This window comes from Cynocephalus volans, chromosome 11 (assembly GCF_027409185.1).
Source record: "Cynocephalus volans isolate mCynVol1 chromosome 11, mCynVol1.pri, whole genome shotgun sequence".
Taxonomy (NCBI): domain Eukaryota; kingdom Metazoa; phylum Chordata; class Mammalia; order Dermoptera; family Cynocephalidae; genus Cynocephalus; species Cynocephalus volans.
In genome coordinates this window covers 91,898,316-91,925,973 of record NC_084470.1, presented here as the reverse complement: position 1 = coordinate 91,925,973, position 27,658 = coordinate 91,898,316, and the positions used below count along the sequence as shown (strand labels likewise).

The 27,658-nt window shown below is 41.4% G+C and overlaps 1 protein-coding gene and 1 pseudogene across 2 annotated transcripts in view; both read right to left on the bottom strand.

Annotated features, from left to right (window-relative positions):
* The window catches only part of MTMR14 (myotubularin related protein 14), a 43,469-nt gene extending 40,943 nt beyond the window's left edge, over nucleotides 1–2,526 (bottom strand). For both annotated transcript variants that reach the window (XM_063113554.1, XM_063113555.1), the window contains exons 1-2: nucleotides 2,258–2,526; nucleotides 272–420 (exon numbers count right to left, since the gene is read on the bottom strand). In XM_063113554.1, coding sequence (XP_062969624.1) covers nucleotides 272–420; nucleotides 2,258–2,413 — 305 coding nt within the window. In that variant the 5' untranslated portion in view covers nucleotides 2,414–2,526. The remainder of the gene's footprint in view (nucleotides 1–271; nucleotides 421–2,257) is intronic.
* Nucleotides 2,527–18,425: 15,899 nt separating this feature from the next.
* LOC134390142 (non-histone chromosomal protein HMG-14-like) lies at nucleotides 18,426–25,731 on the bottom strand (annotated as a pseudogene).
* Between the last annotated feature and the right edge of the window lie 1,927 nt (nucleotides 25,732–27,658).

Here is a 27,658-nt window from a genome sequence, read left to right as displayed (position 1 = left end):
TTCAGACAGGTGAAGTGTGAAATCAGCTGTCTTAAGACAATGAGCTCTAGGGTGGAATGAAAGAAATCTAGGGCTATGACTCCCAACCCCTCATCCTATGCCATGCTACCCTGCCATCTGACTTATCAAACCCTGCAGTAAATAAAGATACCAATAAGGCTTAACACCTGAGGAAAGTGAGCCCTCCCTGCCCAGCTTCAGACTTCCTGGCCCTGGGGATGAGATGTCAGGGCCTCTCCAGGCATGTACACTATGGTCACCTGATACTCACGTGTCTTTCTCCTTCTCAGAACTCTCATACTCCAGGAACACGATGTGCCGGGGGTAGTGGCCGCAGATATCGCCATTCACATTTGGAATCACGCTGAAACAGTAGTCTCGGCCAAACAGCTCCAGACATCTCTTCTCGATGCGCTCGACCTGCATAGAGGAGACCCAAGCATAAGGAAGACTCTGGGGTTCTGACAGTAAGAATTAGGCAGTCTGTGACCTGAAGAGGTCACTGGAAATGACATTTGCCTCTGTGATTATTATTCTTCAATGCCGGGAAGAGACATGATGCTGGGTAACAGGCCCTATGTGTAGTTCGTTAACCCATACGTGGTATGCTTTGGGAAGAACCCTGAACCCCTCAACAGTGTATGTGAAATTGTGTGTTGGACATCTGGCAGAGAGGATGACAGCTTTCATTGGATTCAAAGGGGGAGTCCACAACCCATGAAATGTAAGAACTCTTGCTCTACTTTATTACAACTGGCACTAATCTATCATCTTCCCTTGGCACTAGATTCTTCCCTATTCTCCAGCCACAGATTAGCACCTAGAAGCTCTAGTTGGCATAATCACTAAAAGCTGCAGACAAAGCTGTCTCCTTACACACCATTTGCTTATGAAATAGAACAACTCTCCTTCAAATTCATTTTGTTCACAGTTCAGGGAAAGGCCCACTAAGAAAAAGGCTTAAGACCTACAACTTCTTGAGAAGTTTGTAAGAGATCAGAAGGCCTGGACAGGCATAAACCCCAGCTGCAGTGAAAGTCAGGTGTAACTTACAACAACCCTAATCTTCAAGACTATAAGATGGAAGAGGGGTCCAGAAAAACCACCTGCCTTCTATAGCCACTCAAAAGACCCTCCATTAAAAGTACTTTAAACACCAACAGGAAGGGGAAAAACTCAGTGGCTTAAATTATAGACCTTCAAATTTCTTTTTCAAGGCACACAAGCATCATTAAAAAGCCTTTTAAAAAAAAAATGCAAGTTCCAGGTTCCTCCACCCAGAAATTGACTCAGTAGGTCTAGGTGGGACCAAGGAATCTTTATTTTTCACAAGTACCCCAGATAATGCTGAAACCCCGGACTATGCTGTGAAAAATACTTGGTCATCTGGAAAGTTAGGAAGCCCCATCTTTACTAAAGTCTTCTCTGGGTTACCTCAGAGACCAGCAAATGCCAACTATAGCATGTCCCCAGCCTAAGTAATCTCTGGAGCCAAACCAGAGTTTTGCGGCTCAAGATGAAACAGATTCCCACTGGAAAACCTGTTGCTAAAGCTGCCAAAACCACTTGGGTAATGAGAGATGGCAGGGTCAGTAAGAATCCCATCAGACTGCAATGGCCTGACCAGACCGGAAGCTCCTCAGGTCTGGTGATAAAACGATTGAGGGGAATCCCAAGGGAGGAAAAAAAAAAAAAAAGAGGAACTGAGGTCTCCTTTGATAAAGGAACAGAGGTAGTGTGGGCTGTTTTCCTGCTCTACAAAGGGAAGGAAAAGGTCGGGCCTAAGTCATGCTGAGAACTTATAAGGAGGCAACCCATTCCGTTCATCTCTTGACTTCATTCTGCCCCACTATCCCAGCTCCTTCATTCTGATCTGTGACCTGGAGGAATCCTCTGTTTTGCTTAGACTGGGGGTTTTGTGCCCTGTCACCGACCCCTCCCTAAGGCACTTGAAGCAGGAGAATAACCTTCCTAAGTTCCTCCTCTCTAAACTTTAAACCTGGCCCCTCAGCTCTGATCCTTGACCTCCAAACCCCTTGTCTCAAACCAAAAGGACAGCCCTCTTTGGCTCATTCAGGCTCTAGTTTCTCTTTCCATGGTTTTTAAGCCCGACGCCTACTCTCCGGATCCAGACCTTGGAGAACTCTCTTCTTTCTCGGCAGGGAGGTACCACTCCTACTTTCCTCTGACCCCTGACCTCACTCTTTCCTCTATAACTCCTCAAGTCCGGGGGCTTCTCCTGCACCTCCAGGCTCACCTTAGAGCCGCCCGTACCGCTGCCGTCTTTGGCCCGGTATTGAGTCCGAGAGAACTCCTCCAGCAGCTCCCCAAGTCCTGGCTCCTGCGGCGGCGGATTGCCCGAAGATGCCGAGGACTCCGCCGAAGCGGCGGCAGCGGCCCCAGCGCCGGCCATAGCTCAGCCTTGAGTCCCCTCAGTGTGTCTCAGGCCCGTCCATGGCACCTGACTGCATCGACTCCGACTCTGAAACCTCCCGCACCGCTTCAGCCACCGCCTTCTCCTTTCACTTCCGGCCCCGCCCCGCCGGATGTTTACTTCAGACCTGACCAATCGGAGCCCGGGTGCCGTGCCCTGCCCACGATTGCCCGCCCACCTCCTGCGCGGAGCGATCCAAGTTGTCGGAGGGGGGGGGCGCCGCCACTCGCAGATGCCGCGTGCTCTGCCCCACGGGGTTTCCCCTGGGGAAGCCGGACTAAACCACTGGGGCTTCCTGGGGGGTGGGAGTGTAGGACCTTAGAGGAAAGAACCATTGGAGAACCAGGGGAAGAGTGGAGTGAACCATTAAGGGAGAGGAGGGAACGCTCGGAGGCAGGAAATTGATGTTGGCAATTATAATAGCAATAGTAACTAATAAGAAAACAGCATTTCATAAAGCTGTTTTCTTCCACTACTCCTCACAATGTCCCTGTGAGTGTAGTGCTTATATCATTAACCCTATTTAAGTGAGGAAGAAACCCGGAGTCAGGGAGGTGAAGTGACTGGCTTGAAATTCAGAGATTGAAAAGCCACTTACTTTTTTTCAGTTTTCAGCTGTTAGTGGAGTATTTCAAACATTCACACAAGTGGAGACATTAGTCTAATGAACCCTCATGTATCCGTTAGCTGGTTTCAACAATAACCAACATATGCCAGTTTATCCTGTTTAATCAATCCGTGAAGGAAATCATTTTATAGCAAATCCCAGATATCATATTATTTCATCTATGAAAGCTAAAGTATTTATCTCTAATAAATAAGCCTCTTAAAAAAAAATCCATAACCACAAGACCATTAACCTACCTAACTACATTAACGTGGTGTAGTACCAAGTCTGTGTTCCGTTTTCTCAGATGGTGTTGGGAAAATAGAATACTTTGGTCAGGGCCCTCGCCTTGGGTCCAGTTGGGTGTGGTTCAGCATCCTTTGTAAGCAAATTGTGTGTGTGTGTGTGTGTGTGTGTGTGTGTGTGTGTAGTTAAGCAAATTGTGTGTGTGTGTGTGTGTGTGTGTGTGTGTGTGTGTAGTTTGTGCGCATGTGCGCCAATGTGTCTTTTTGGTTTTGTTGCTACTCTTGTGTTCTTGAGAGAGAGAGAGAGAGAGAGAGAGAGAGAGAGAGGGAGAGAGAGAGTGTTTGGAGCAGGCGGGCGGGCGTCGGCCTCGGGCATCCGCCCGGCACAGCCATGCTTTCCAACCTATGGCTCCAAGGACCTGTTTGCCGGTTACCTAGCTCATAGACCTACGTGAAGGGGTCTGGTGACCCAGCCTGGTGTACGAAGGGTTTATGACCCAGTGTGTGAATGGGCTTGAGGGGTCTAGGAGCTCCAGACCCAGCCCTAGCTCAACCATCCGCCCAGTCGGCAGGACTACCAGTAGGTAAAAGAGCCCGACAACTTGCGTGGTCTTGGAGCTAAATAATTGGCGTCACGACCAGGATTAAGAGCACTACAATTGGCGCCGTGAGGATTCCAGGCCTTAGCATAGCCAGACAGATGGTCTCACAAATGTAATTCTTTCTTTGGTAAACTTTTTATTTAAGTATGACATATGTACCAGCACCCAAGAAGCCCCACTCCTGCCCATTCCCATGTAACTTGTCCCTCCCCACCCCCTGCCCCCAAACCAGGTAATCACTATCCCGACTTATAATACTATAGATGAGTTTTGACTATTTTTGAACTTTAGTCAAATGGAATCACAATATGTAATCTTTCGTGTTTGGCTACTTCCCCTCAACATAATGCCCTTAAGGCAATATTATACTTATTATTCTATGTTTTTACATGTAATAATTTTCATTCTCATTGCTATTCTATTGAATGAATGAATATATGACAACTTATTTATTTAATTGCTGATGTGCATTTATAGTGTTTCAGGTTTTGGGCTATTAAAAATTGTGCTGTATGAATTATTTTATAGACTTTTTTTGGTGAACCTATGTATATACATTTCTCTTAGGTATACACTGTTAAATAAAAATTATAGGAGGCCATTGTTTTGGACTAAGTTCTTGCACTAGGTCCTAAAAGACCAGACTAAAAATCAAAATGCAGTCACCCCTGCTAAATTCCATGTCACTTAATCTGTGGTCTGACTTTCCCAGAAGTCAGGAGAAAGATAACAGTCAATCTCCCCAGGGCAGTTTAAATCTTCAGTAGGTGTAATAATGAAGTTCCCTCTGCTTTAATCCTTACACAAAAGAGACAGCCTGAAGTAACCGTAACCTGATTTTATTTTTCTATTATTTTGTCTTCCTGTCCCCACCTTACAAGGAAAGTAACTTTGAAATGACCAGTCTGCTTTAAAAATTTTGTTTGTTTATTTATTACGATTTTTTGTTTACATTCTAAGATGTTGCGGAGCAGTCTGTTTTTGTTCTCTGTTTCTGATTTCTTTACCTTTTTCTGTCTATAAAACCAACCTCCTCTGCTTGGCTCACTAGAACACTTAATCTATTTTATGGAATAACGTGTTACCTGATTCTAGAATCTCAATAAAGCCAATTGGAAAACAGGAGAGAAAAAAGCAATAAAGCCAATTGAGATCTTCAACTAAATTTGTTGTAATTTCGTTCTTTGACAATACCAAGATGTGGAACTACTGAGTTATATGGCTGGATGTATGTGTAACTCTATAAGAGTTTTCCCAGGTGGTTGCGCCCATTTACATCCCCACCTGCAAAACATGAGAGTCTAGTTCCTCTGCATCCTTGACAATACTTAGTAATTTTCAGTTTAGGAGTTCTGTCGAGAATGTAGTAGTATCTTAATGTGCTTTTTAAAGATCACCTTTATTGCACTATAGAGCACATACACTCACTTCAATTGTACATTTTGTTGGGTGTTGCCAAATTATAAAATCACCACCATAATCAAGATATTGAACATTTGTATCATCCCCAGAAAGTTCCCATCCCAGTCAGCCCCACCCATGTCCTGTCCCCATCCCAGGCAAACACCGATTTGCTTTCTGTCCCTAGACTTTCCCTATAAATGGAATCATCTGGTGTGTACTCTTATGTGTCTAGCTTCTTTCAGCATAGCTGATTTTGGTTTTAATTTGCATTTCTTTGATTAATAAAGTTGATCTTCTTTTCACACATTTATTGCTGATTTGAATACACTCTTTTGGGTAGTGCTTATTAATGTCTTTTGCCCATTTTTCTATTGGTTTGTCTGTATTTCTCTTATTGATTTGTAGAAGATGTTTGGATATTCTGGATATGAGTTCTTTAATGAAATGTATTTATCACACATATCTTCTCTCACTCTGTGGCTAGCCTTTTCACTCTCCTAATGTGCCTTTGGATAAGTAGAAGTATTTAATTTTAATGTAGTCCAATTTATCCACTTTTTTTTTTATTGTAAGATGAGCACTTTGTGTGTCAAGGTTAAGAAATCTCTGCCCACCCCAAGGTCCTGAAGATTCTTTTTAATGCTTTTCTTCTAGAAAGTTTTAGTGTCATTTCATTTGTATTTAGGTCTATGATTATTCATCTGGAATTCTTTTTTTCTTGTTATCCAAGTTTTTTTTATTTATTTAGTGTGAAATAGGAGCAAAAGGTAATTTATTTCCATATGGATATTCAATCAACCCAACACCATTTATTGAAGATGCCATCTTTTTCCACTCAATGTGGTGTCACCTTTCATAAGTCAAATGGTTGTGTGTGGGCATAAATGTCATTTCAGAGGTGGTTGGTTCCAACCAAGATGCAAACAAGATCTGTATGTTGCATTTGACATATATCTCAAGTCCCTTTTATGTCATAACAGTTGTCCTCTCTTTCTTCTTTTTTTTGTTTCTTTTTTACCCTTATTTGTTGAAGACACTGAATCGTTTTTTCTGTAGAATTTTCTGTATTCTGGCCATGGCTTTTGCATTCCACGGTATCATTTTACTTGTATCTCGATTTCCTATAGTCTATAAACCAGGCATTAGCTCTAAAGGGTGGATATATCCAGGTTTGAGATGTTTGTAAAACGATTTTCTAGGTGGTGCCATTTGCCGCATATTGCATCACTTCAAGTGTGTCGACTTTTCTTTCTTTTTTAGATGTTAAGATTGATCAGAGGGCTCAGGTATCCTCAGCCTGATTCAGCCATTTCAAAGTTCCCCATCAGAATGTCACCTGATGTTTTTAGCAGTTGTTGATGGTATTGCCTAGTTCCATTATTTCTTGAAAGTTTGCAAAATTGTGAAATTCTAATCCTATCATTCTCTCTATATTTACTAGCAGAATTCTCCTTTAAAGAAGAACTCGTTGGGTCCAGCCTGTGGCTCACTCGGGAAAGTGTGGTGCTGATAACACCAAGGCCATTGGTTCGGATCCCATATAGGGATGTCCGGTTTGCTCACTGGTTGACTGTGGTGCTGACAACACCAAGCCAAGGGTTGAGATCCCCTTACTGGTCATCTTTAAAAAAAAAAAAAAAAAGAAGAAGAACTCGTCAACTCTTTGTTTACTCAGAAATATAGATTATTGTCAAGCAGGATAAAACCTTGATTTTTTCACCTTACTTACCAGTTTTTGCAATATGACCAAGGAAGATTATTTTTTAGAATCATTATGAACTCATAGATTTTAATGTATTTTATATTTTGTGGGGTTTTTTGGCAGCTGGCTGGTACAGGATTTTATGTATTTTAATCCATCGCAGTCATTATTTTTCTGAAATGTAAATGGTCTGGGATGTGCTTCTAAATGATGCGGGAGGCAGGGCTGGGAGTGGGAGTGGAAGTGAGGGAATAGGTAATGGGGAAATTGGGTGATGGGTACATAGGTGTTCATTATACTATTTTGTTTAGTTTTGTATAGATTAGAAAATTCTCCTTTTAGAATGTTAAACAAACACATAAAATTGCTCCATCTGGTGATGAAAATATTCTGGAATAAGACAGTGGTGATAGAGGCACAATGTGTGAACATACTAAAAACCACTGTATTGTATACTTTAAAAGGATGAATCTTATGGTATGTGATTTATATATAAATAAAAGCATTAAAAAAATTGTCCCGTCTTTGGTCCAAGGGAGCCCCTTCAAGTTGACTGATATCTTTTTGTGTTTTTCTTTTGGTGGGGCAGGGGGACGGTGGGCTCGTCCAGGGTGATATATTTTTGTCTTGACTGCTGCAGTCTTTGATGACTTTCTTGTTTTCTGGTATCACAAGATGTTCCAGGTTCATCTCACTCATTTCCTCTTCCAGACCTGAAATCAGCCATTTCTTCAAGGAGGGCTGATTCCTGATTCCTTTTAGCAGGAAATGTTATGTAAAGACCATAATCTGGATGCTGGGAGTTCCCATTGTATTGGGTTGGTCCTTGTTTCTAGGCCTTTTCAGGGGACAGATCTAACAAATACATTTTCACTTCATTTTGTTTTTGAAAGAGAAAATTACATCATGGGTTTATTCTAATGTTTCCAATTCAAGATATGTTTTTTTGTTTTGGCAGCTGGCCTGTATGGGGATCCAAAGGATATATGTTTTATTAACCTCTGATTTTATGTTTGTATTTCTTTTCTCTTATCCCCAAAATTTCAGGTCCTAACATCATTAACATAATCACTTATTTAGTGTATTTTACTGTATACACCAGTTCTAATGTAACAATACCAAAAGGTCAAGGGTTTGTATCTTCATACCAGCCAGCCTCCAAAAGAAAAAAAAATTAATTAAATTAATAATATGATTACTAAAGTCAGTTTTTATTTGCTTTGTAGTTCTTTTCTTAGAAATATTCCATTAAGGATACCCATTAAATCTCTATGTTTAAAGTCATTTAGAAATAATTCTCAGGCTGGCCAGTTAGCTCAGTTGGTTAGAGCTTGGTGTTACAATACCAAGGTCAAGAGTTCAGATCCCCAAACTGGCCAGCTACAAGAAAAAAAAAATCTATTTGGTTAAGTCTCCAACTTGATATACAATGAGGTCATTTGCTTAATTTTATTTTCTATGTTTAGGCACTGACAAGCCTGTTGGGCCTCCCAAATGTGGGGAACTGCAGATGATTTGGTTAGCCCAGAACACCCCCAGTCCTCCAGCACAAGGTTTCTTAATCTGGAGTTTGTATCAGAACTCTACCAGACTTCTGCAGTGCTTGTTAAAACAAAGAGTGTTAGGCTACAACCTGAGTTTCTGGTTCTGTTGGTCTGGGGTGGGGCCCACAATTTTATATTTCTAAGTTTCTGGGGGCTGCTGCGGCTGATCTGGGGACCCCACTTTGATAACCATAGCTACAGAACAGCCCATGAGGCAGACAATTGGCTCCATCACTATTGAACCATGGGCAAGTTACTTCCCCCGAGTCTGTTTCCTCCCCTGTAAATGGTGCAATAATTCCTGCCTCCTCATAGAGTTGTGAGGAGATGTGATAATGTATGTAAAGCATTTAGTAAGGTGCCCAGAACATAATAGGTACTCAATATATGGTGGCTGCTCAAACTACCAACAAAGTACCCATAATATAAACAGCTTACACTTGTATCTGAATGTACTCATGGGCCAGGCACTATTTGGAATACTTTCAAAATGGTAACTCATTTACTCCCCAATTTAACAAACTCCATCTTGCATTTGAGGAGACCAAGACATAGAGAAGGTGAAGGAAGGACCCCTACAGGCAGATAGCAGGGCAGGACTCTGCAGCCAGGCAGGCTGGTGCCTGAAACCACGCTCTCCACACTGATGCCATGCTGGCATGGTGCTCACTCCGTAGTGTTGGAGCTAATTGGGTGGGGACCTTGGCTCATTTACTCAAACATTTTTTCTGGGGGAGGTGGGGCACCTGGCTAGTATTGGGATCCAAACCCATGACCTTGGTGTTACAAGGCTGTTCTATAACAAACTGAGCTAACCGGCCAGCCCACATCAAACATTCTTGAGTGCCCTTCTCCATGACAAGTCTTGTTTTGAGCAGGGGATTCAGGGACGAATAAGACCCTCTCCCTCCTTTCAGTGAGCTGACTGTGGGAAGAACCTAGTGCTCAGAGATTAAATGCATGATGGATGAATGAAAAATAATTTTCTCTGAAACAAGCATGTTTGTATCAAACTAGTAGAGAGCTTGTTTAAATGACAAATTCCTGGGTCTCATCATAGGCCAGCCAAGCAGAGCCAACTTCATGGGGTCCCAGAGCCTACATGTTTACAAGTAGAGGAGTAAAGAGAATTTCTTTTTCTTTGGCAGCTGGCCTGTACAGGGAACTGAACCCTTGACCTTGGTGTTTCAATGCTGTGTGCTAACCAACTGAGCCAAGTGGCCCACCCTCAGAATCTTGTTGCCATCCCTTCTGAAAGTTTGATAATTTGAATCTATAAAACAAACGGACAATAAACAGGTTGTTACAGGGCCACTCAGCTCCTGGTTCGGCTTGCCAAAATTCGTTACCAGCGACAGGTCCCGCTGCCTGCCCCCTTTCAAAAGTAACCCACTCAAAAGTCAAATGTTGGTGAAAACGGAAGTCAGCTTTTATTTAGGAATAGTGATGACCTGAGGAGAGATGTTGGCCAAACCCATCTCTCCGGTAAACATGATGGAGAATGGCCAGACTAAAGCCATCTCAAAGACTCAAGTTTACTGAGGGGATTTTAAAGAGGGGTGTATGTATTGCTATAGCAATAGCTACACTAATTGTCTGGTTAGGGCCATTCATAGCTAAAGCCAAATGTTTCATTATTTTAGTTACATTAAGTTTCCATTTGTATTGTCAGGGCTAGGGCTCAGACCCTTCAAACCCACTGTACAGACTGGGTCACCAGACACCTCACATGCAGGTCCATGGTAGGTAACTGGGAAAGATCCCGGGGGCCCTGGCAGCAACAGCTTGCAGCAACAGCCTCCAGCAGTAGTAGCGACCTCTCCATAACCCCCCCAGGGCGCTGGCTCTGTGGATCAGATCCGCTCATCCTCTATACTTAAGTGCATAACCCAGGACACCAGGGTGCGCATGCACAATTACATTAGACAATAACTAAGGAACACCTGGGTGCGTATTTACATCAAATGCTGGGCAAGATTCTGAACATCTGAGGGTCCCTGACAATTTTCCTATATTTTCCCTACAGGGGTGTTGAGGGAATAGAAAATGGGAAGTGAAAAGCAGGAGGGAGGGGCACGTGAGCTGCGGGGGTGGCGGGGGTGAAGGGGGGGGGTCCGTGCAAGGAGCCAGGTGCAAGTTCTCACCAAGGTTCCTTCTGGTTTCTGCTCCTGTCCTTGCTGTTATCTCTGGGTCCTGCTGGAGGGGTAGAATCGGTGTAGTTTTATTGATGTTTTCTTTGGTTTTCCAGGGTTTGGATAGTATATACAAGTCTGCAGCTCCAGGCTGGCTGGAAAACAACTTTACATTTATGTAAATAAAGTTATGTTGCCTCATAACCAAGGTTCAAAATATCAACTAACCATGGGAAAAGAGGGAACTCAGAGAAATGCATGCCAAGAAAAAGACTATGTCCTTTTAAAGTCATTTAGACCCTGTGTGGTTTTAGGTCCCAACATGGCTTCAGTCCTGCTCACTCCAACAAGATCAGCAGGATAAAAGGCATACAAATTTTATCAATATTTATATGGATGTAGGTACCATGCATAAAGTATGAGACAAAGAAGGTCCACATGGTTGAAGCTTAAATACAGTCTTCATAGGGGAGAGGGAAGTAGGGGATGCAGGTAATTTTAGAAGGGTAGTCAATTGTTTTTAGGGGGAATGAGTAGGCCCAGGAGACAGAAATTAACTTTGAAATTTGAATGGGCCTGAGAGGCAGACATTATCTTGTGGACAAGTCTGTGGCTGTATTTCTGTCTTCTTTTCTGTGACAGAATGTGGGATTTCAGGGAGGAGGATGGAAGGCAATTGTGGTCTCTTTGGCAAGTCCAGTCTTAAGGCAGATGAGGGACTATCAGAGAAAAGGGTCATCCTGTGCATTGAGAGCGAAAGAAGGTTGAGAGACAAGAGGAGAGAGGGAGAGGGTCAGAGAGAACCAGGCTACTGCTTTAGTTCAGCATGTCAAAGCCTTGTATTTTGGGGTATTGTTTTCTGAGCCCAACACCAGGCTCCCCAGGTGATTCTGATGCTCACTGAAGGTTGGAGAACTCATTGCCAATTAGCACCTCCACTGGAGATTTTGCCTGGCTCATTAAGTAATTAGTGGACTAAAAATAGTTGTAGGGTAGTAAAAAGAGCAAGGCAAGATTATTGGGTTTCTAGGCAGGAGACTATGCTGAACATAACTGGAGTCATCTGAGTCTCAATTGTTTTAGCTCAGATGGGGATGCGCAGCTACCCAAAGGTCTGTGCTTTCTTCTGACAGGTGCTTGGAGTTCAGCTCCCTTTTTCCAGGCCATACTCTCTTTTGATTACTATTCACTCAACCCATTCCTACAAACTCATTCTGTTCCCACCTCACTCCCCATTTTCCCCAGTTATTATTATTATTTTTTTCCATCACAAAAACCCTGCAGACATTGGTTAGGCCACAGACTGCCCTGAACAAGGTATTTAAGGCAGTGGTGGCCAAGTTCTGTGGGGGCAACTATTAAGGGAAAACTAAGTTTGTTACAGTAATAAACAAGCAAGTATCAAGTTTATTTGCTGGGCAAGGGAGCACTCAGCAGTGAAGAAATTCACTGGATGCTCCCAGATTGAGTGAACTCAGGAATCTTTATAGTCTACGAATAGGGCAGTTGTCATAGGTATGCTAATTAAGGTCTGATCTTGGACTCTGGATAGAGTGGAGTAATAATGCCCTGGTATCATCTAATATCATGAGATAGACATGTTGGAGTGAGCAGGACTGAAGCCATGTCGGGACCTAAAACTGCTTGGGATGCAGCAATGGGGGGAAGAGGAGTAGGGATTTTAAAAAGGACAGTTTTTTTTTTTCCTCTCCATTCTTTCTTCTCACCCGCTGACTTACTTATCTTGCTTGCTAAAAGGAAAACAAGGCTGAAAAGCTAATCAGTACTTTGAAAGGTAACAATTCTTTGAGACTTGTGGAGTTTTAAGAAGTGATCAAGGCCAAATGACTGGAAGCTGACCGTGGACACCAGACAAGTGATCCAGAGCTCTGCGAAGCAAAACTATGCAAAAGACTTTGCAGAAGAGTTGATTCTACTCCAGAGCAAATCAAAATCTTGCAGAGGCCTGGGATAACAGTGAAGATGAGAACAGAAACCAGATAAGGCCTTGGCGAGAACTTGTACCTGACTCGTAGACATGGACCCTTCGTGGCTTATGTCTCCTTCTCTTCTGCTTTTCACCTCCCATGTTCTATTCCCTTAACTCACCCTCTCTTTAAAAGTCCCTCAGTAAATCTAAGTCTTTGAGGCAGGATAACCTACCATCTCCTTCAGCTGGATACATCTGCTTTTCTAAACACCAACCATTTGACTCCTGAGTCTTTTTTTCTTTCCTTCTTGAGGGGGTGGGCAGCCAGACCTGAGTTCTGTAACAGACATGGTAATACCTGAGAAAGACCAACGAGCTGTGGGATCTGCCCCGGATGCATGAAGAGACAGGAAAGAGATTTGACAGGGAATGTTTGAAGGCTGTGATTGATTTAAAAAAAAAAAACAAAACCTTATAAGATACACAGGGGGCTCTATAAAAAAGAGATACCCCAAACTAACTTTGTGTGTGTGTGTGTGTGTGTGTGTGTGTGTGTGTGTGTGTGTGTGTGTGTGTGTGTGTGTGGCTAGCTGGTACGGGAATCTGAACCCTTGACCTTGGTGTTATAATGCCACCCTCCAACTAACTGAGCTAACCAGCCGCAGCCCTAACTTTTTTTTTTTTTCTGAGAATCCACTATGGGCCAACTACTTTGCATGCTTTATCTCAATGAATCTTCTCAACTTTTTGAGATGGGTACTATTAAATTAATTTTACAGTTGAGGAAGTGAAATTCAGAAAATTTGAGTCACTTGTCCAAAGTTAGGAAGCTAGAAATTGGGGTGTGCTGCTCAGCTCTGTCGTTACTGATCAGGTTACCTGATTACTCTGTCCTCTAACACGGCTACTTCTCTGAGTCTTTTCACCTTTTCCTCAATACCCTGCCAAGGCAGTTTTGCAAGTCTTCCTTATTTACTCTAGATTACTGTTGTCTCAAGCTTTCAAGAGTCACTCCAGCAGAATATGAAGATAGGCTCAGGCCTCATAGTCTGGAATTTGAATCCTAAATTATGGGCGAGTGCCCTAATACCAATAATCTCTCTCCTATATTATTAATAGTCATCTTTCCCTGGTTTGGATCTTTCCTCAAGATCTAGTGTCAGATGTTCTCCTGGTTTCTGCTGAGTCAGATCTGAAACTCTTTTGTACATGATCCCTTTTCCTTCCAAAGTGCAGGGAGTATTTCCCCACCCAGGCCATGCTGAGACTCGACCCCAGTAGTTACTGGTGGAGAAGCAATGAGGAGAGGTGGGGACAGATTGAGAGAAGGACCAGCATCATCTTTTGAGAGTCTGCCTCAGGTGAGACCTTCCATAGTCTCCAGGGAATGGGAAGCTACTTTCCCATAGTAAGCAGGAGGGGGCCACTGCCGGCCTAGAGGGTTCCACAGAATTTGAGATTCAAGATTCTCAAGTACATCTACCCAAGGTCCCCATCTTGGGTGTCAAGGTCCTATGTCTTTTCTATAAGAATCTTGACTTTAGTAAAAGAGACTTGCCAGAGATATTGCTATGTATCAAATACGTTCATGTATTGGAAACTTAATCCCCACCGTAACAGTGTTAAGAGGGTGGGAAATCCTATTATGGTATTTGAAAGGTGGGACCTTTAAGAGGTGATTACATTGTGAGGACTCTACCCTCATGGATGGATTAATCCATTGATGGTTTAATGGATGGTAATGGGTGTCGTTCTGATGACTTTAAAAGGAGAGGAAGTGAGAAGGTTAGCTCCCTTGCTCAGCCCGTTCTCACCATGTGATACTCTGTATCACTGTAGAGAGTCATCACCAAGAAAAAGGCCTCACCAGATGCGTCCCCTGGACTATGAACTTCCCAGCCTCCAAACTGTAAGAATTAAATTTCATTTCTTTATAAATCACCCAGTTTTGGTATTTCTGTTATAAGCAACAGAAACGGACTAATACAGATATGAATTCAGCTTTTACCCTAACCATCAAATCTTGGGCCTGGTCTTCAGCACAGTCTGGCCTCCAGCTACAGAAGATGAAGTTCTCCTTAAACACTACCATAAAGGCCTCTGACTTCTACATGCGTGGAATTTGGCTGACTTGGGCTTGCTATTTTCTTTCTTCAGAGCTTTCATAGAAGTGAATTATAGCCCACTAAAGTCTCAGTTGTTATCACTGCAATTAAAACCTTCTCTTTCAGGTACTAGAGCTAAAGGCTAGGTACTCCATCTCAGGTCACTACAGGTAAGAGTCACTGATGTGACAGCATGCCAGGGGCTGCCACCATTCACACCAGCAGTGGGGTGCCTGCTGCCATCTAATTCTATAACACCATCCTGAAGTTCTGCCTACTGAGAAGCACGTCTAGGACCAACTGTTGAAGTGCTGGCTCCTCCAGAAGCAGTTGCTGAGACACTAGTTTGAGTGCAAGTGTTTACTGAGGAAGTGATTCCAAAAAGAACTTATAGAGGAATGGAGAGGTGAGATAAATAAAAGAAGAATGCCATTACACAATGCATTAATGGGCAACTGATTGCTGTGGGAAATAGGCTCAATTCTTCTGGGGATGTCCAGGAGACCATGGCAGAATTGTCCCCCTGTTATTGGATGAGGGCTGCTTCCAGGGACACTAACTTCCTGGCATATCAGCCTTCTGGACAAACACAAGGCATGCCTATGTTGAGAAAGGCTTTGGGCTTTCAGTAGGAAGCTGTGGGCATGAATAGGAATAATGAGTGCTTAGGGGATATGGTTAGTGCACTGACAGTAGCTGCTACCAACATTTCAAAACTTCTGTTTTGAAATTCCAGTTCACCTGTGATGGAGTAGCTGGTATCGGTCTTAGCTTCTTACCACGCATACCTTTAAAAGCTAAGCAATATGTAAACAATTGCAGCATTGGACAGCAGCTGATGCAGGCTATGATGCTTGAGAGAAGAGAAGCCTACCTTTCAGGCCACGGTGTGCCTAAAAAGAAAAAAAAGAAACAGAGAGACAGAGTGTGGGGGAGGGGAGGGGGAGAGAGGGGCGGGGCAAGAAGCCTAAAAGGTGAGCCCCACATTCACACTGGCTCTCTGCCTGAGAACATTTTTCAAACTGTTGGGCATCCATGGTATAGAACCTAAGCATAGAGTGGGAGTCTTCCTAGGCAGAGGAAACAAAGATTGGAATTTGAGGCTCTCAAATGGCTGAGATTTGGGGGGCAGCGTATGAGAGTGGAGAAAGCCTTGGAGAAGGAGCATCAACAATCTGTCTAAAAAGTCCTCTTGGGTCCTGCAGAACTCAGCTGAGAATTCATGAGGCAAGATTCTGAAAGGCCTAGCAGAAAACAGCTGCGTGGAGACTGCAGCGATAAGTAGAGATTTCAGAGGCCGTGTGGTGCAAGGGAGACATTAGATTTCAAGCCCAGCCAGAGTGGAAGGACTTGTGGAACACCTGGGACTCTCAGTTGAAATGCTGGAAAGGCCACGCTCTAGGTATAAGGACCATGCCTGTAATAGCCAGCCTCCAAAAGGGTGGCTAATAATCTTCCCTTCCTGGCTTGATTATACATGTTACAATAAATGTTTATTGTTGTTTTAAGCCACCAAGTTTTTGGCTAATTTGTTACCTATAAGTAGATAATTAACACAGATTTTGGCTCCAGAAGTGGGGTGATGTCTCAACAAAAACTTGAAGTATAGGCAGGGAGCTGAAGCTGAAAGGACTTTGAGAAGAGTTAAAAGGGCCTTGAAGAGACCATTAGAAGTCTGCTGGCCTTGGGGGAGGCTTTTGGTAAGAACTTAAAGAAAGTGAGCAAGATGTTCTTGGAAAGTGGAGGAAAGGAAATCCTTACTAGGTAGAGGCAGAAAGTTTAGCCACATTGTTGCCTGTGGTAATGTGCTATAAAGCTGTGTTCTAATCAACTGAGCTAACCAGCCAGTGCCTGTGGTAAAGTGAAAAGTACAGAATATACCCAATGAACTGGGTGATCTAACTAAGAAGTTTCCTAGGCAGAGTGAATTCTTCCAATTCAAGAGAGTGGAATGTCTTTCCATCGTTTTGCATCCTCTTTAATTTCTTTCAGCAGTGATTTGTAGTTCTCGTTGTAGAGATCTTTCACCAACTTGGTTACATTTATTTGTAGGTGTTTTTTTTTTTTCCTTTTTCTTTTTGGTGACTATTGTAATTGAGTTAATTTTCTTGATTTCTTTTTCTGCTGGTTTGTTATTGGAGTATAAAAACGCTACTGATTTTTGCATGTTGATTTTGTATCCTGCAACTTTACTGAAGTCATCGATCAATTCTAAGAGGTTTTTTGTAGTCTTTAGGTTTTCCCATGTATAAGATCACGTACGCGAGGACAGTTTGACTTCGTCTTTTCTAATCTGGATGCCCTTTATTTGTTTCTCTTGCTTGACTGCTCTGGCTAGTACTTCTGGTACTATGTTAAATAGGAGTGGTGAGAGTGGGCATCCTTGTCTTGTTTCTGTCCTTAATCCATTTAGCATGATATTGTTGGTGGGTTTGTCATATAAGGCTTTTATTTTGTTGAGATAGTTTCCTTCTGTACTTAATCTGCTGAGAGTCTTTATCATAATGTTGAATATTGTCAAGTGCTTTTTCTGCATCTATTGAGGTAATCGTATGATTTTTTCCCTTGATTTTGTTGATGTGGTGTATCACATTTATTGACTTGCATATGTTGAACCATCCTTGCATCCCTGGGATGAATCTCACTTGATCATGGTATATAATTTTTTTGATGTGTTGCTGTATTCTGTTTACTAATATTTTGTTGATGATTTTTGCAATTTATGTTCATCAGAGATACTGGCCTGTAGTTTTCTTTTTTTTGTTGTATCATTGTCTGGTTCTGGTACCAGTGTGATTCTGGCCTCATAGAATGAGTTTGGGAAAGTGGCCTCTGTTTCAATTTTTTGGACTAGTTTGAAGAGAATTGGTATTAATTCCTCTTTAAAGGTTTGATGGAATTCAGCAGTAAAGCCATCCGGTCCTGAGCTTTTCTTTTTTTGGAAACTCTTGATTACTGCTTCAACCTTGTTGCTTGTTATTGGTCTATTCAGTTTTTTTATGTCTTCTTGGTTCAGTCTTGGAAGTTCATGTCCAGAAATTTATCCATTTCTTCCAAGTTTGCAATTTGTTTTTTTCTTTTTTTTACTTTCATAATTGAGATTTTATTGGTTGTGTTGAGGATCATTACAGATATTTCAATTTGTACACAATTCTTAACATATGTACCCAAATTCTAAAAAGCCACGTATCATGATTTTCTTAAAAAGTTTTTCCAGTGACCTTCCAGCTTCAAATTTGGAGGCAAATTTTCCTTAAGAGGATATCAAGTACCAGTATCTCCAGATGTTGGTAAGCTGTTACATAAGTCCCACCAATTCACAGTTTAATATCATGTATACTACATAATCAAATTTCCAATCATTCACAACACATTAACAAAACTATTAGGAAAACTAGACTACCATGACCAAAGATGTTACAGAGTGCACACAGTTCTGACAGGGAGAGCTATGATTAAGGAGTGGTCTTCTTTAAGAAACAATTCTACTAAAAAATAACATGGGAATAGAACTAATTTTAAATGTTCAAGACACAGTAAATATGTGACTGTGAACTTCAAATTGCCATTTAATATGCTTTGTATTACAGGATATAAAAACTACCCCCATCTGTGGAATGTTAAGCTGACACCCAGGACAGTCAAAGCCTCCAATAATTCAATATTCCACTATTTTCTGTTTGCACCAAAAATTAAACAACCAGCGAATGATTTTACCTCTTAAAAAAAAGCATTTACACTTAAAAATGGGATGAGGTGGGATTCCCTCCTTCTTAAAAATGTTTCTAGAACTACTAAAAAACTTGCATTTACAAAATAGTTGATAAAAATATTCCTCTGGATTGTACAAGGGTGACAGGAACCACTGATAAGACTTGGTATACGATATTCATCTGACTCGGCTTCTTTCTCTCCTGCTTCATCAGAAGCTGGACTCTCCTCGTTTTTAGTTTCTCCCTTTTCTGCAGGTAAATCTTCTTTAGTTTCTTGGTTAGTCACTTCAGCCTGTTTTCCCTTTGCCCCCCTTTTCCCTTTTGTTTGTACTTTTCTGTCTGAAGATTTATCCTTGGCTGCTGCCTTTTTTGGGCTTCCTTTCCTCTTTTGCAGGAGCAGGTTTAGCTGATAACCTCGCCAATCTTCTCTTGGGCTCCTCTTTCGCTGCCCCTTCAGCTGAGCTGACCTTCCTCTTGGGAATCCTGGTGGCAGGGAGGGTGCGTGCCGGGTGCCTGCGGGCTGCGGTGTGCCGATAGCCTTTGCAAAGCTGGGCTGCGGGGCCACTGCTGCTCCTCCCCCAAGTTTGCAATTTGTTGGTGTATAGTTGTTTAAGATAGTCTTTTATGATCCTTTGTATTTCCATGGTATCAGTTGTAACGTCTCCTTTTTCATTTCTGGTTTTTGTTATTTGGGTCTTCTCTCTTGTTTTTTTTTAGTTAGCCTACCTAATAGTGTGCCTATTTTGTTTATCTGCTCTTAAAACCAACTATTTGTTTCATTGATCTTTTTTTTTTATCTTTTTGGGGCCTCTATTTCATTTAGTTCTTCTCTGATCTTAATTATTTCTTTCCATCTACTAATTTGGTTTGGATTGTTCTCATTCTTCTAGTTCTTCAAGGTGCAGCATTAGGTTGTTTACTTGAAATCTTTCTATTCTTTCTTTTCTTTTTTAGTGGCTGGCCAGTACTGGAATCTGAACCCTTTGACCTTGGTGTTATAACACCACGCTCTAACCAACTGAGCCAACCAGCCAGACATTCGTTCTTTTGATGTAAGCATTTATTGCAATTAAGTCCCCTCTTAGTACTGCTTTTGCAGTATCCCACAGGTTTTGGTATGATGTGTCTTCAGTTTGATTAGCTTCAATAAATTTTTTTATTTTCTGTTTAGTTTCTTCTTGTATGTACAGGTCGTTCAGGAGCATGTTGTTTAATTTCCATGAATTTATATAGTTTCCAGAGTTTCATTTGTTATTTATTTCTAGTTTTAATCCATTTTGGTCTGAAAAGATACTCAAAATGATTTCAGTTTTTAAAGATTTGTTGAGACTTTATTTGTGACCTGATATGTGGTCTATCCTGGAGAATGTTCCATGTGCTGATGAGAAGAATGAATATTCTGTCATTGTTGGATAAAATGTTCTGTTGATATTTCTGGGTTCAGTTGGTCTAAAGTGTAGTTTAAATCCTGTGTTTCTCTGTAGATTTGTTGCCCAGATGATCTGTCCAATGCTGAGAGAGGGTTGTTCATGTCCCCAGCTATTACCATATTGGGGTCTATCTCTTTTGTTAGGTCTGGTAGTGTTTGCTTTTATATATCAGGGTGTTCCAGTGTTGGGTGCATATATATTTATGATTGTTATGTCTTCTTGCTGGATGGATCCCTTTATCATTATATAATGGCCTTCTTTGTCTCTTTTCATAGATTTTTATTTAAAGTCTATTTTATCCAATATAAGAATAGCTACTTCTGCTTGTTTTTGGTTTCCATTTGTGTGGTATATCTTTTTCCATCCTTTCACTATTAGTCTGTGTGTGTCTTTATGGGTGAGGCAAGTCTCTTAAAGACAGCATATAGTTGGGTCTAGCTTTTTAATCCAATGTCAGTCTGTGTCTTTTGAGTGGGGAATTTAATCCATTTACATTAAGGTTGTTATTGAAGGATATTGTCTTACTCCTGGCATTTTATCGATTTTTATTTAGATGTTTTAAATATCTTTTGTTTCTTTCTTCCCCCTTTATTATTAGTCTTCCATGTTCGTTGGTTTTTGGGGGTGGTAAGATATTATTTCTTTCTTGTTCACATTTTTGATCTACCAGTGGGTTTTGTTCTTTCTTGTGTCTTCATGGTAGTGATTATGTTTTTTGGATTACAGATACAGGACTCCTTTGAGGATTTCTTGTAGGGCTGGTAATGTGGTGGTGAACTCCCACAGTTTTGGGGTTTTTTTGCTTTTTTCTTTCCCTCTGGGAAATACACTATTTCTCCCTCATTTCTGAAGGATAGCCTTGCTGGGTATAGTATTCTTGGCTGGCAGTTTTTTTCTTTTAGTATTTTGAATATATCATTCCATTCTCTTCTGGCTTATAGAGTTTCTGCTGAGAAGTCTGCTGTTGGTCTGATGGGGACTCCCTTATAGGTGACTTGACACTTTCGCTGTTTTTAAGATTCTCTCTTTGTCTTCAAGTTTTGCCAGTTTGACTATAATATGTCCTGGAGAGGACCTTTTGGGATTGAATCTGTTTGGGGATCTTTGAGCCTCCTGGATCTGAAGGTCTGTGTCTCTCTCTATACCTGGGACATTTTCTGCTATTATTTCATTGAAGAGGTTTTCAATGACTTTTCTTTTCTCCTCCCCTTCTGGAACACCCACGATTCAGATGTTTGTACATTTAAGATTGTCTGCTAGCTCTCTTAGATTTTCTTCATGTTTTTAAATTCTTTTTTATTTTTGTTCACCTGGGTTATTTTGAAAAGACCATCTTCAAGATCACAAATTCTTTCTTCTGCTGCTCTAACCTGCTTCTTAAGCTCTTGGTTGTGTTTTTTATTTCATTGAATGAATCATTCAGTTCAGGGATTTCTGCTACATTCTTTTTTAAGGTATTAATCTCTTTGTAAATTTCCTCTTTCATATCCTGCATATTTTTTTCTCATTTCATTGTGTCATCTACCTGAATCTTCTTGTGTCTCATTGAATTTCCTTAAGATTGTTGCTCGGGGGGCAGCGGAGGGAGGATGGGGATAATTGGGTGGAGGACATGGGGTACAAACACAATTTGTGGTAATTGATATGCTGCCAGTATGAGTCTGGCATTCACATCTTGGGCATGAGGGGTGACAATCAACTTTGTATCTCATGAATATTCATAAGCTATTAAAAAAAAGATCATTGCTCAGAATTCCTTTTCATTCATTTCAAGGGCTCCCTGCTCTATGGGGTCTGGTATTTGTGAATTACTGTATTCCTTTGATGGTGTCATATTTTCTTGTTTTTTCATATTTCCAGTATCTCTAGGTTGATGTCTGGTCATCTGGTAGAGCAGTTGCTTCTTCTATTACTCTGGAGTGGGCTTTGGGAGAGAGACTTCCTCCTGTAGATGTGTTTCATATTGACTATTGAGTAGGATTTTTTTTTTTTATTTTTAAAAAGATTACTGGCAAGTGGATCTTAACCCTTGACTTGGTGTTGTCAGCACCATGCTCTCCCAAGTGAGCTAACTGGCCATCCCTATATAGGAATCTGAACCCATGGCCTTGGTGTTATCAGCACTACACTCTCCCAAGTGAGCCATGGGCCAGCCCGAGTAGGATGTTTTAGAATTGGTTCCAGGTAGATGTAGTAGTCTTGTCTCCGTGTGGGTACTTCAACTGTATTCAGTGCTGGAATTACATGTGAGTGCCTCTGTGGCCTAGGTTCTGGGGCACTTAGTGATTCCTTGCTGAGGTTAGTGACACTATATTGGTTCATCAGGGATGTAGGTAAGCTCTTGAGTTCTTGGAAGAAGCACCTGGGTACGCTGTTGCTCTTTGGCTGGTGTGGGTGACCCTGGGAGTGCCTGTTCACAGCACAACTAGTGTCCCAGGACTCTGGTAGGTGCACTGGGGTATACTGGAGCTCCTTAGTTTGAATGGGTGACCCTGGGTGGAGTTTCTCTTTTCTCTTTCCTGCAGGCAGAGGCTCCAGAAGGAGCATGTAGATGCAAATAGATGACCAATTGTTTGCATGTAGATGACCAATGGTTCCAAAACCATTTTTTGAAAATTGTTCCAACAACATTGAATTGCCTTTGCCCCTTTGCAGTTGGGGATGGGTTGGTAGTGACTGGGAATTTTCTTCCTTACTCTATTTGGGTATCGTCGTTTCTGCACTCTTGGGGGGTTTCATGTGTGTCTCTCTCTGGATCAAGGCAGTTGTGTGGGCTGTGCATGTACCTCCCACCCCCAGATGTGCTACTGCATATGGCAGCATAATTCCCCCTGTGGGCTGGGCCACTGGGTCACAGATGTGTGCTCACATACCTCTTTCACCAGGCTCTGATGGTCACTCTCTTTGTATCATTGAAGTTGAGTGGTCAGTGGGCCACCTGCATGGCAGTGGTGGCTGCTGCTGTGGTGGTGAGCTGCCTTTGTGGCAGAAGTGGCAGTGTCTGTGGCAGACCACCTGTGTAGCAGTGGTGCCTGTGACAGGGGCAGGGGCTGTCTGTGTCTGCTGAGGTCCCTGGGCACACTTGCTGTCTGCTAGTTAAGTGGGTGGCTGCCTGTGGCTGCTGAGGTCTCCAGGCACACTTCTATCTTTTTATTTTCTTTACAGGGTCTATTACAGAGCAAAAGTTTTAAATTTTGATGGAGTTCAATTTATCAATTTTTTTTCTTTTATGACAGTGCTTTTGGTGTCATGCCTAAGAACACTTGGCCTAACCCTGGATCACAAAGATTCTCTCTTGTTTTCTTCTGTTTTATAGTTTTATATCTGGATCTATAATAATTTTTAAATTAAGTTTTGTATAAGATGTGAGGTTTAGGTTGAGTTTATTTGTTTGTTTGTTTTGCATTTAGATGACAATTGTTCCAAAACCATTTGTTGAAAAATTGTCCTAACGACATTGAATTGCCTTTGCCTCTTTGCCAAAAATTAATTGTCCATATTTGTGTGAGTCTACTCCTGAACTCTCCATTCTGTCCCATTGAGCTCTGTGTCTGTCCCTTTGCCAACATTATTCTCTCTTCATTACTGTAAAATTGGATAGAGTGATTCCACCAACTTTTTTTCTTCTTTTTAAAATTGTTTTGGCCATTGTAGTTCCTTTGCTTTTCCACATACGTTTTGTTTTATTTTATTTTATCTCTTGGTAGCTGGAGGATACAGAGATCCAAACCCGTAAACTTGGTGTTATAAGGCTGCTCTCTAACCAACTGGAATCAGCTCGTCTTTATCTGTGAAAAGGCCTGTTGGGATTCTGATTGGAAATAAAAAAATCTATAGATCAGTAAAATCTATAGATTAGTTTGGAGAGAATTAACATCTTTACTGTATTGAGTCTTCCAATCCATGAACACAGTATTTGTCTCCATTTTTAAAGATTTTCTTTGATTTCTGTTATCAGTATTTTGTAATTGTTGGTATACAGATACTATATTTGTTTTGTCAGAGTTATAAATAGGTATTTTATTTTTTGGAGCTATTGTAAATAGTATTGTTTTGTTAATTTTGGTTTCCAATTGTTCTATTTTCTGGTATTATGGAGAATTGGTATTATTTAGATTAGAATTAAACTAGAAATTAACATTAGAATGTAGCAAATAGAACATAAACCACTATTGTTCTAAATAATTGAAAAAATCCCTTAATATTTGGAAATTAAACAAATAACCTATGAGTCAAAGAAGAAATCACAATGGTTATTAGAAAATATTTGGCACTGAGTGAAAATAAAAAATACAACATACCAAAAATTCTGGAATGAAGTTAAAGCAGTGCTTAGAGGGAAATATATAGCTTTAAGTGATATTAGAAAAGAAGAAAGTATGTAAGGGCTGGCCAGTTAGCTCAGTTAGTTAGAACACAGTGTTGATAAACCAAGGTCAAGGGTTTGGATCCCCATACCAGCCAGAAACAAACAAACAAACAAAAAGTATTGGCTGGCTGGTTAGCTCAGTTGGTTAGAGTGCAGCCTTATAACACTGAGGCTAGGGCTTGGATCCCCATACCATACTGGCCAGCCACTAAAAAAAAGATCTAACTTCCATCTTAAGAGGCCAATAAGGTATACTGTATTTTTTCCAACCAGGACATTGCAGTCCATTCAAAAAAGTTAAAAAGTCTCATGAACATAGATGAAAAAATCCTAAATAAAATACGGAATAAAATCCAGTAGGGTTTGATCCCTGTACTGGGCAGCTGGAAAAAAAAATCCAGTGAATCCTGTGATATACAAAAAGGGTAATACATCATGACTAAGTGTGGTTAAATGCGGGAATAAGAAATTGACCTAAAAGCTACAAATCAATCCATGTAATTCACCACATTAACAGAAAAATGAATATTTCATAGATGTAAAGAAGTAAATATAAAATTCAACAACTGTTCATGATAAGACCTCTCAGCAAACTAGAAATAATGGAAACTCTTTAATCCTATAAAAAGTATCTGGAAAAAAAGCTACAAATAACAGAGAAAATGGTGAAATCATATGGTAATACAATATGTACTCTTTTGCATCTTATTAGTTTCAGTAATTTTTTGTAGATTATTTGTGATTTTAAAAATGTAGGTGATCGTGTTGTCGGTAACTTAAAATAGTGTTACTTCCCTTCCCTCCCAATCTGTATGCCTCTTATTTACTTTTCCTTCTCTTATTACACTGACTAGCACTCCCAGTACAATATTGAATGAGGGTGGCAAGAGTGGGCATCTTTGCTTTGATCTCAAACTTAGAAGGAAAGTATTTAATGTTTCACCGCTAAGTATGATGTTAGCTATAAATTTTTTGTAGATTCACTTTATCAGGTTAAAGAATCTCAGTGAACTTGATTTTAAAAAATATCCTGTTTAGGCATAAATTAACCAATACACTGACAATGGCTGCACATTACTGGCATTAGTAGCACTACGTCTGGAGTCAGACAGACTTGGGTTTAAATTCTGGCTTTATGTCTTACCTGTTATGTGACTCTTGCAAGTCACTTCCCCTCTAAGTAGAGGTGCGAGCCTTTGAAAGTCATTTGACCTCTAAGTAGAGTTATGACCCTGTGCAAGTCACTTCACCTCTAAGTAGTAAAGGGGATAGTTGGTTACCCTACCTGTAAGCCTCAGTTTTTTCATTTGCAAAATGAGGATAATGATTATATCTATCTCTGAGGGTTATTGTAAGGATTTAACAAGATAATGCTTGTACAGCTCTGGCCCCTAATAAATGGTTGCTATTGTTATCACATTATTATTGTCAGTAAAACAATAGCTAATAAAGGCATGGTGACTTCACACCTCTGCAGCTCAGCACTTAGAGGAGATTTGGTATCCCTACCTCATTCTAGCATGCCTGATGTCTATCAGGGCTCTTTCCAGATGATTCTTAGAGTCCCTTCTTCATCTTCTCTTGCCAGTGACTAGTCATAGCCTCCTCTGCAGCTGTCTAGCACCTTGGCAAACTCCCCTTCCCCACATCCCTTTCTGGTTTGAAAATCCTATAAATTCTTTCCAGGAACTTCTGTTCCTATGCACCCTCTATGGCAGATTGACAGCTATAAAGCTGTAAGGTCCAAGGCTCCAGGTGACTAATGGCAGCATTGCCTCAGAGTCATCTAGAGGATGGCAGATTGAGAGTGAAGAACAGAGATCTGAGATCACCTATCTCTTGGCTTCAAGAGCTTTGGGTTTCAAGAATCCTGCCTCTCTTCTCAATGGTGTCTGGTTCTGTCACCAGCCATAGGGCTGGAGAGTCTCCCAGATCTCAGTTGTGCCGTGGGGACCATGTCTAAGCTCTCTTTTCCTGCTTCTTCTCTCTACGATCTACCCTCTCTCCTTGGAAAATTCCTTCACCTCACAGCTGCACAATGTTGATTCCAGGCCTCTGTGGCCAGCTCCAATCTTTGACACCAGGACTGGATTTTCAGTCACCCCTACACGTGGCCATGTGGATATCCTCCAGACATCTCAAACTGAACAGAATTTTATCTGGATGCTTGATCCCTCTGTATCTCCCCAAGCACCTTCTCTTCCTGTCTTCCTTACCTCAGTCAATAAATACAGTCATTGGCTACCTGTTCCCAAGGTAGAAACCTGGGAACCTTCCTTGATTTGCCCCCCTGTTTCTTTCTTGAGAATTCTCTCTCTAAATGAGTCCTTTGATCTCTGGTGTCTTGTTGTATTAAAATTAGGGGCTCCATTCTCCTTGTCAGGCCCTAGGTCACATCCTCTCAGCCCACCTTTATGCTCTGGCCATTGCTGTGGCAAACAGCTGCTTGCTGATGTAGCCTGCCAGATCTTGCTCCAGTTGGGTCCAGTTTGTTTTGCTCTGATCCCTGGGGCATTTTTGCCACTCTGTCTGGGGACATCTGCTGGAGTTGATCAACCATTATGGTGCATATACACACCTACAAGGGCCCAGAAGTGAACACCCCAGGCCAACTCTTGACCAACGGGGGAGGAGAGATGGTGGAAACACGTCTTCTCTTTCTGGGTCTTTGGAAGGCAATTTTTGGACAATCTGTATGTGGTTCCTCAAGGCTCCCCAGTAGGATAGAGTCCAGCTGCCCATAGTGGTAATCATCTCAGCAGTGTGCCCTGGATTGGCTTTTCGAATTTTTCTTTTCTATTTATCTCTTCCAATTCCCTCCTGCTCTATTTCCTGGAATTGCTTCTCAAAATAAACTACCTGCACCCAAACCTTTATCTCTGCCTGTGTGTTTTGGGAGAGTACAAGATAGAGAGCGCTGAATCAATCAATAAGTTCTTTTTATAAGGTATTCAATCAATATGTTCTTTTTATAAGGTATACAATATACAAATGGTCTTCAAAAAGTTTGTGGAAAGATTCATACTATCTTTTAATTCCATTTTTCATGAACTTTTAAAAGTACCCTTGTATTAGTTAGGAATTTTGTTTGATGCTAGTGACAGAGAACAGATATAAGAAACCAGACATTAAACAAGATAGAAGTTTATTTTTCTCTCACATAAAACTAGTCTGAGAAAAGGCAGTTCAAGACCAGCATGGTGACTCCCTGGTCCACAGAGACACATGGTCCTTCTGTCCGTGGTTGCACCATCTTTAGCACTTGGCCTCTCTCCCTATGGTTGCCTCATGGTTCAGGATGGCTTCTGGGGCTCCAGATCACATCTACATTACAGGCAAGAAGCAGGAAGGGCGAGGGAGCACAGAAAAGGTTTTCCTGTAAATCTAATCCAGTGACTTCCACTTATATCATATTGGTCTTTTTCTCAGCAAGTAAAGCTG